Source organism: Theobroma umbraticum, unplaced genomic scaffold, assembly GCF_002168275.2.
Source record: "Theobroma umbraticum cultivar Fairchild unplaced genomic scaffold, ASM216827v3 scaffold_302.0, whole genome shotgun sequence".
Classification (NCBI taxonomy): domain Eukaryota; kingdom Viridiplantae; phylum Streptophyta; class Magnoliopsida; order Malvales; family Malvaceae; genus Theobroma; species Theobroma umbraticum.
In genome coordinates, this window is record NW_018397287.1 from 780,227 (window position 1) to 789,927 (window position 9,701).

The 9,701-nt window shown below is 32.0% G+C and overlaps 1 protein-coding gene across 2 annotated transcripts; it reads right to left on the minus strand.

The window, feature by feature from the left end:
* Window positions 1-3,782: 3,782 nt before the first annotated feature.
* Window positions 3,783-8,261, minus strand: LOC110428563 (5'-3' exonuclease family protein). 2 transcript variants are annotated; one of them, XM_021444422.2, is made up of 7 exons: window positions 7,882-8,261; window positions 7,010-7,180; window positions 6,357-6,591; window positions 4,955-5,177; window positions 4,678-4,835; window positions 4,198-4,306; window positions 3,783-4,121 (listed from the first exon to the last, which is right to left on the minus strand). In XM_021444422.2, exons 1-6 carry the CDS (start codon window positions 8,131-8,133, stop codon window positions 4,296-4,298), a joined length of 1,050 nt encoding a protein of 349 aa, XP_021300097.1. In that variant the 5' UTR covers window positions 8,134-8,261; the 3' UTR covers window positions 3,783-4,121; window positions 4,198-4,295. The 2 variants fall into 2 exon arrangements, with proteins under 2 accessions (XP_021300097.1, XP_021300096.1); XM_021444421.2 differs by having other exon boundaries at window positions 7,762-8,260.
* Between the last annotated feature and the right edge of the window lie 1,440 nt (window positions 8,262-9,701).

Below are 9,701 nucleotides of genomic sequence, written 5' to 3' on the forward strand. Positions count from 1 at the left end.
AATTTTCAGTAACACTTTTTCTTTTTCCGTTTCCTTATAACATACTTATATAGTTTAAAGATAGAACTATACATGCATGCACCTAAAAGAGGATGAAAGGAATAGGGACATTTTCACATTTTACTAAGAGTACTAATTTTTTTGATATCATAATCAAAATTCAAATTTCTATATCTTTTTTGGCCTTTGGACTTAAATCCTATCGCCTTCTAAGCAAACCCATTCCCTTCATAATATCCATCAATGAATAACTTCTTTCAAGTGTTTCAAATTAAATCAAAATCCCTCATTATTTTTCATGCTAGAAACCACCAATGTCTTTTTTGCTGCCAACATAATCTTTCACTTCAAATACGCAATGGCTTATAGATGCACCTAAAGAACTATATTTGAAGCTGTAATGAATATATGCGCCTAAAGAAATATATCAAAATCCTCTCCTTACTCACATGGTAAAAAGAGAAAAAAATACCTAGCTAACATATCATTCCATTATATTTAACAAATACATTTCCTAAAATCAAACTATTTCTATTCAAATCTTTCTGTCTTCTGATAGAAATTTATTAAAAACTAAAATAAAATTAATCCATTGAGGATGTTAAATTAAAAGCTTACATCCTGGTAAAAAATTTTGTAAAAAATAAAAAAAAATTAAAGCAGAATCGAAAAGGTTACACACCTATCACTTGAATGGAGGAAGCAATAAACTCTGTTGGGGTAATCGATGGTAATTTTTTCTCCCTTGATTTAAAAAGTTGGGTGATAGGAAATATAAGGAGTAATAAGGTAGTGGAGGGAATACTTTGGGGTACTATTTTGAGGAATACTATATGGTTGCTATGGTGTTGGAAGAATTTATCTATATTTTATGCTTCTTTTTTTTGGCCAAAGAATGCATGGCAACAAATATGGACCAAATTAAAAGAAGTCTGGGATAATTTAAGAAGAGAGAAACTTGTTATGAAACAAGAGATCTTAATAGCCAGGAAATTACCAGATCTTTCTTTTGTAAAGCTCAATGTAGATGGAAGTGCTAGAGGGCAACTAGGCATGATGGCAGCAAGTAAGGTAATTAAAGATGACATGGGAAATTGACAATTAGGCTTCATACACAAAATTGTCATTTCCTTTGCACTCAACGCAAAACTTTGGGTACTATACTAGGGACTAAAATTGTGTTGGGAAAGAGGGTTCAGAAAGGTTTTGGTGGAATTGGATTCTTTGATAGCAATTCATAAGATCTCTAACCAAGATTCACAATTAGATCCGAACACATAGCTAATCAAGTTCATCAAGGAGCTATTACATTAGTCTTGGGATTGTGCTATATTTCACATCCATTGTAAAGCAAATCAATTTGTTGATTGGATTGCTACTCATAATGAGGATCTACCCTCGAGTTACATATTTTAGATTCTCCACCAACTAGCATCAAAACAGTTTTATTTGCAGATACTCTAGGCGTATCTTGGCCTAGATTGATATAATAAGTTTATTTAATTTGTTTTTCCACTATACAAAAAAAAAGTGGTTTATTTCTTACCTATGGTTCGGTCTGCTAGATGGATAAATACATTGCCTATTTGGTCGGGTCAGGTCAAAACACTTCCAATTTGAAATATCTTAGAGTGAAAGAAATTCAAGTTAATTTTAAATTTTAATTATTTGGATTGGAATCAACTAAGATTTGAATTATTTCAAGTTTTTTCATTTCGTATTTGAATAATGATACTCAACATGGACGATCCTTCTAATGGTTACAACAAGTAAAAATGAGATGCATTAGAGGTGATAGAGAAAAAGATTAAAACAATTCTTGAAATGTTGAGTGTGTATGTGGCACGAGATAATGAATACAAATTAAGAAAAAAAAGTAGTGACAGAGCATAGTGGAAAATAACTTGAGTAAAAGGGAAAAAGAGAGTACTTGGGAAGAGTTTGGAGAAGTTTTTTTTTAACTTTTGGGGCATTTTAAAAAATAACCTTTAAAGATAAGATGTTTTCAAAAATAACCTCTTTTATAATTTTAACTATTTATAACCTAATTGGATAAAAATACCCTTAATGAAATTACACGCTATGATGTTACACACTATACGAAAACATGTTATACGCCATGGTTAGGTTGTTACATATCATGTATAAAAACGTGTGACACGCAATAGTTAGGTTGTTACACGTCATGTACAAAAACGTGTGACACGCCATGGTTTGGTTGTTATACACTATGTTAAAAAAAATACTGTTGTTCAATGCCATGTGCTAAAATATGGTGCACGTTATGGTTCAAAAAGGTTGTTACATACCATGTTGAAAAAAAAATACTATTGTTACATGCCATGTACAAAAATATGTTACACGCCATGGTTAAAAAAATTATTACACGCCATATTCAAAAACATTTTGTTACACTTTAATACCTAAACTGTTACTGTTACTTACAAACTAAAACTTCAAATTCTCTCAACTCTCTTTATTTTTTTTATTTTTTTGACAATTTGGCACCGATTAAAGTGTTTTTAACATGTTTTTATAAATCAAAATACAAATTTTTTTATCTTAAATACCTATTTTGACTAAAATCAAAAAAAAATTTCATTGAAAACTAATGTTGATAAATTTTAAAATTTTGAGTTTATTGGTGTCTAGATTCTTTATTGATCCAATTAAAAGTTATTTCAAACATCTGTGATCATTTCTACTGTTTAGTTTTATCCAAAATACTTAAAAATTAAATTCTTCAAATAGTTATCCACTCAAGCACATCAAAACTATCATTTAGTGTTTTCAAAATGTTGAAAATAGAAATCTGAAAGCGCAAGAGAGAAATCGGGAGCATAGTAGATGGATGCCGAAAGAAAAATCGATAAAATTAGAGAGAGTGGGATGTTGAGAGTGAGAAATCAGAAGCAAAAATGAGGAAAAATTGTAATGAATGTTTTAATTTATTTGAAATAGTTTTAAGGGTATTTTTGTCAAATTATGGTTAAATATGGTTAAAAACAGTTAAATTTATTTTGATCGTTATTTTTGAAATGGCCTTATCAAAACGGTTATTCCTCATAATTTTTTTTTATATAACTAGAGGAGAGGGGATTCGAACCTTATTTTTTAAGTAAGGAATAATACATCAATCAATGAGTCAAATGCTCGAGTGTAAAAATTGAGAGGATTATTTAGAATTAATATCTCAAAGAGAGTCTGTTGAGTTTCTAATTCATATAATAAATTAGCAAGACTCTTATTTATATATCAACTAGAAATGATTGTTTAGAATTAGCTAACAAGAAATTGTTTATTAGACATCATGAGAAGAGTACATATAAGAAAAATATATTTATTAGAAGAAAAATATGTTCATAATGAGAAGAACATGTCTGAAATAACATGTTCATCATGAGAAGAATGAATCCATTACGAAAAAACATGTTCAGTATGTGACTATTGGATATAATATTTAAATTGTTGACATTTAAAATCAAATTGAATTGAATTTAAACGAACGTTTCAAAATCAAATAATTTTAAATTTAATTATTCGTACAATTCAAATTGAAATATTGAACTTTTAACAAATGTTAATTTTTCTATTAAATCAAATTACGTCGAATTCCAAAGAATTTTACCATCACATTCCTCCTTTTAACTCTTCCCAAATACTATTAACGAACTGAAGGAGAAACGGAAATTCATACTCTCAAGCAACATTAATAAGTCCAAGAAAAGAAAAAGATAAGGAAAAAAAAAAAGAAATAAGGAAAAGAGGGAGATGTGAATTGGATGAAGAGCTCTTTTTCTGGTTAATTCTAAGTGGTAAGATGGGAACCAACATTGAGAAGGCATGGAATAAACTACATACCAAGGATTGTATTACACATACAACAGATTTGAATCTCAAAACTGCAATGATCCAAGAAATCCAACATAGAATGCAGAGCATGAAGTTTTATTATTTCCAGTTTAAGAAATGCACGATTCCAAATTTTCATAGCAGTAACTGCTGCAGGCTACACATCGAAACTTGTTCAATCTTATTTCACTCACTGCACAATTTATCCTTGGTTTCTGGGAATAATATCCACACTCCACAAGGCCGCATCCCTTAAACTTCTTATCGTCCTGCATTACGATTATCAGATGTATCCTACTTGCAAATAAATAGATCCATAGTACAAAAATGCATAAGTGTTTATACCTTAAATTCTACTACTCATTTTCTCCTCTGATATTCAAACAAAGCTGACATTGAGCTCTGTCAATTTACGCTCACCAAAATCTTGGTTTTCTAGCTTGTTAATCGTCATCTGGGGATATTACAACAAACTGTAAGCTTCAAAAAACAATTTTTTATGCTCAATCATTAGCCAAATCTTCTGGTAAAAGCAACAATGTTCGAACAGAAAAAGTAGGAAAGTTATGCAGATCAGCTTCTTTCTGGTAGCTCCATCTATATACCACATCAGACTCAGGAAAGAACCATCAATAATTAGTTTTAGGAGACAAAAGAGCATTCAAAAGTAAACAATTTGCATGACGCATTCATGATTCTGAAAGCACTAAAAGGATTCTTGAAGGTTAGGAATTGTCCAAGAATTCACACTGTTACAGTATACAAGTCATTTAATTCCTAGTTAAATTAGTCTTCCATATAATCATCAAGATATTGAAACCTTACCTGCTCTAAGGACGTAACCATTTGAGAAATTAGATCTAGTTTCAGAAGTAGGCTTATCAGTATCTTCCAATGATCTGAAGAATTTAGATAAAACACTAGAATCATTGCGTGTATCCCTTTCAACCAACCATTCTTCTTGAAGATGAACATCAACATCCCTGTATCAAAAGTAGAGTGAACTATGGAAATTGAGAACCACATAGAATTCGAAAACAACAAAACCATATGGAGAATCTGAACAAGAAACCATGGTGCTCATTGGGAGGAAACAAGGTACCTCCTCAAGGCTAAAACTTCATAATTCCTCCGCAGGTAATCAGCATACTTTGTAAGGGCCTCTTGCGCATACTGTCTGCCAACAGTTCTCACTGCAGCTGCATTTAGTAAGTTTTCCAGTGAGCCATGCTTTTTTAAAAGCTTTAAGGCAGTTTTCCGACCAAAGCCAGGAACCAAATGTTGAATCCCGGGAACACCATCAACCTCATCACCCATAATGCATCCTACAAGATTACTTAATGATTAGATACGCACACGTTGCCAAAAGTGGTCTAGAACACTAGGGGAAAATTAAAACAAGAAGTGTTAAAGAGCACTTATTTACCAAAACCAAAAATTAAGCATTGGAGAGGTATTTTTAATCACACAAGGGCTGGCAGCATATTCCCTCGGAACTTTCTCTTACTGGAATCGTTAAAGAAACCCATATGAACCAAGTACCATCTTTTCAACCTTCAATTAATGGAACTTCTGTCTTTAGGGCTCGATTCTCAAAACTGGATATTTCGTAAACTTAAACAAGTCATTGAGGAAACCTTTGGAGTTTGCATTGGTTACTAATATAACAATTGCTGCTGCACAAGCAACACAACTAACACCACATAAATCAAACCCCTAAATGTAATATACTTCTAATAACCCATCCTGATAATATGTAGACAGAGACACCATCGGTACTAGATCAACCTAGCTGATTCACAGGAATGCAAGCTTTTAAGGCTCTTTATGCAGCAAGCCTAATGTCATGGCACTACCCCACACCTCCATTTACTTCTTCAAAAGAACACAACTCATATAATCTAAGTAAATACATTTAAATTACACAGTGAGTAGTTTCCAGTGATTATATTATAAGACTAATACTGCATGCCCTAAATAAGCTCGCAGAACATTTTGTTCGAACTGGGAACCAGACTAATTGTAAAATTAAAACTAAATCTAGGAGAAAGAATCAGCTTCTTTCAGCTCTTAGCCTTTCACAGTGTACCAAACTAGGCTGCTTCCTTTCAGAAGCTGTGAAAAGGAACTCTTTTAGGAATCAGAAGCTGCACTGAAAGTGTCTACTAGCAACAACTCTTGGTTGTACCTCAACACTAAATGTTCTATTAATAAGATTACCCTTATGAAGAGAAAAATGAAAAAAAAAAAGAGTTAAGAGCAAATAAGTCTCTAGAGAATATAAATAATCACATGGACATCAAGCTGTTTTGAAAAGAAGAAAAAAGGTACTTCTAATTAAGAATTGTTTTCAGTACAGAATTGTCAATAAACTATACCACTGTAAATATTTCATCAATAGATATGCAACTAAGTGCGAAATTAAGTCAACAATTTGATGATCACGGTGTTACTATCACAAAAAAGGAAAGGAGAAGGAAAAGGAAAAAGCATTGCATACTTACTAAGGCTCAAGTCAGAGTGTGGATCACAATTATATTGAGCTATGTAATGCTTCAGAGTATAAAAGGACCACCGGTCTAATTCCACCAGAGGCATCACAATTTGAACATTTTCAGAAATCAACTGCTTAAAATCCTTATCAGGAGAAGCGATAACCACATGGTATCCTCTTTGTAAAACTTGTTCCACCAGTGTGGCAACAACATCGTCAGCTTCATTTCCTTCTATTTTTACGACCTGCATGATTTAGGTTCTCAATAATAAAATCAATAAAACAAACATGGATCAACCAAAAATTTAGCATCAATAATTCATCTGCATATTGCTTTCAAAACAACTATGATAAGCCATGGTATAATTCTCTTGTAAAAAAGGTATATTTGGAATCTCCACAATATTTTGAATTAAGCTAGTTAAAAGAATCTCTTTGTCCATCTAGATTCATCCTTATTGTCCATGAGTAATGTTACTGTAAACAAGTTAATTTGTATAGCATTAATTTCTGTAGAACCCAAACAGATCGTGCTGGCAACGAAACACCAAAATCATAAGGTAGAACAGTCTTTCATAAATCAATAAAAGCATATTACTTTTCTTCTCTAAGCTTCTTAACTTTGTTTTCAGAATGAAAATTAAACTAAAGAGATTCACTTACTGGCACATTGCATTTTCTGAGAACATTCATTATGAGTTGCTCTGACCTCCCAACTTGACTCCTGACAAATTTTCTAGAAGTTGTTGGTTGTCTAAAGAATTTCCTCCTATGTGCTTTATATGAAGGTAATAACTGTCTCCGCTGCTCATTACACTTTTCACCATCAAAAACCTGCAAAACTACGTTGAGCATTTGTTGAAATAATAATGCCATAAGAAAGGTCTAAAACCACAATCAGGTTATTGCATCTACAAAAATAGGACTCTGTTTGATTGTTGGTTTTGCTACTTGCCTTTGCCATTTACAAGTTGACTCTTCAAGCGTTGTTAAAAAGTAAAAGAAAATAGTAAAATGCAAAATGCAAAATCATCATCTTCATATTTATTAAAACTGAGCAAATACGTAAATGGCAACACATATTCAAACATAATTGATCCATATAAAAGCAAAATCATGCATTTTTCTACTACCCAGATTGAAATCTAACTCTTAATTCTTCAAAAATATAAGTATTTGCTTTTCTATCCAAATGAACTTTTCGATTTTACTTGGAAACAAAAAGGAAGCAGCATGTTACCAAACGCAACCCAGGTAAATGATCATAAAACTCAGCAAGCAATATTCAAACTTATACTAACTTGTTATTTTAAATTGTCAAAAGCAGCTAGATGAAACCAAGATGACACAAGGGTACATACAGTATTCAATTTTTACCAATACTAACTAAAACAGAATGGAAAGATAAAGCTTACAGCAATAACAGGGTCGGTGAGGCTGACTTGAGAGAAGAAAAGAGAAACCCAGTGGCCAAAAGACTGAAAACTTGGCTTATTTCCTACATAACGAAGAGAATTAACATCCAAGAAAAATACCCTTTTCTTGTTTTGGCTCTTTACTCTATCCTTTTCAAAACATCCTCTTTCTGGCAAAACTTGTCCACCAACTGTTTGATGGAAAGACCCAAACACCGAGGACGAGGAAGAAGATTCAATGACGGCTCTAATCTTCCATGCATTTGTTTCAAGTGGGATAAATTTGGTTGTCTTGCTTCCGAGCTTTGTGAATGAAATTGAAAGAAGCGGGTTTGCGGGTAGACAAGGCATGAGGGAAATGCTGGCTGGCATTGTAGCTTCGACCACCTTTGGCTTAGCTCCTCGCTATAACCATTAGAAACCGGTTACAACGCCTCCATTTGGATATTTATTCTCCATATATTTTTTTTGGGTAAAATATCCTCGAGCCTTTTTAAGTTATTGTAATACTTCATGCGTATTAGTATTCAAAATGACTGTTGCGTCTCAACATAATATAATTCTTAAATTTTATAAGTTATTCTGTATAACTTTCCATCAATAAAATAAGGTGGATGCCATTTTGTACTCATTTTACTCTTACCAAAAAAAGAGAAATAGTTAAACAGTGAACAAGACGAAAGACTTAATTATTACTTAAATAGTTCAATTTAAGTCTTTTTAGTCTTCAAAATAGATATTTTGTCTTAAAATAATATAATTTGTTGCAACTTTATTAATTATTTATAAATAATTAATAAATATTTAATTCAATTAATATTAGATATTGTTTGGATATTTTTTAATTAAATAAACAAATAATATATTTATTGTATTATTATGACTATAATATTTAAAAAAACCTTCAAACTATTCAAAAAAATTCAAATAAACTCTTATACTTTTATTGCGTTCAATTAAATCTTTATATTTGTATTTTAAACTAAATAAGTTTTTATATTTTTATTTTAAATTAAATAAACTCTTATAACTACTTAAAAAAAATCCTTATAACTAATGGTTGGCTTAATCAAAAAATTAATTGTCATTTTATACCAGTTGCGTTGACGTGTAACTAACGTGACATATTAATATGTCATAATAGATAATGATGTGGCATAATGACATGGTTATATCACATTTTTCACCTTTCACATCAGCACCACATGGATATAAAATGATAATAGACGTTTTGATTAATGATAATTAGTGAACCATTAATCATAACGGTTTATTTGATCCAAAATAAAAGTATAAAGGTTTTGATTGAATGCAATAAAAGAATAAAGAGTTATTTGAATTTTTTTGAATAATTTTGGAATTTTTTTAACATTATTCATTATATTTCTAATAATAACTAATGATTAATGGACTATTGTTGTTAAAATGTTACTTGTCATTCTCTGTTATAGGTGCTAACGTGGCTAGGAGTGTGCATAGCTCGGTTCGGTCAGTTTCAATTCGATTTTTGGTAAAACTGACAAAAAAATTTCAACATTATAATCGATCGAACCATATAGAATGTAAGTCGATTTTGGTCGATTTTTAGGAGTCTCGGTTCGGTTGATTTTTAGGGTGAGTTGACTTCAATTTCGAGGGGTTAGAGAGGGAGTGTGGGAGAGGCAGAAAGCATGAAATTGGGGGGGGGGGGGGGGAGGAGGGAATTCGGTCAGGGAAATAAGGGGTAAGGGCTGCTTTAGCCTTTAGGGGGGTTAATGAAAGGCAATTTTGTCTTTCTGCCCCCTTAAGAAAAAAGAAATCACCGGTTATTCGGTTGGTTCGGGGGGTGAAGGGGTCCCCCTCGATGACCAAACCGATCAGCCGACGAGGCCGATCGAAACAACCGAAGGTTGTTATTGCAACCGTCGATTACCATAACCGACGGTTGCGATCATTTGCCC

Coding starts and splice junctions, on each gene's coding strand:
- LOC110428563 (XM_021444421.2), bottom strand. CDS start 8,133: ATGCCAGCCAGCATTTCCCTCATGCCTTGTCTACCCGCAAACCCGCTT. Junction 7,181..7,761: donor TCACCGACCCTGTTATTGCT/GTAAGCTTTATC, acceptor GTAGTTTTGCAG/GTTTTTGATGGTGAAAAGTG. Junction 5,178..6,356: donor ACACTCTGACTTGAGCCTTA/GTAAGTATGCAA, acceptor GTAATCTTGTAG/GATGCATTATGGGTGATGAG.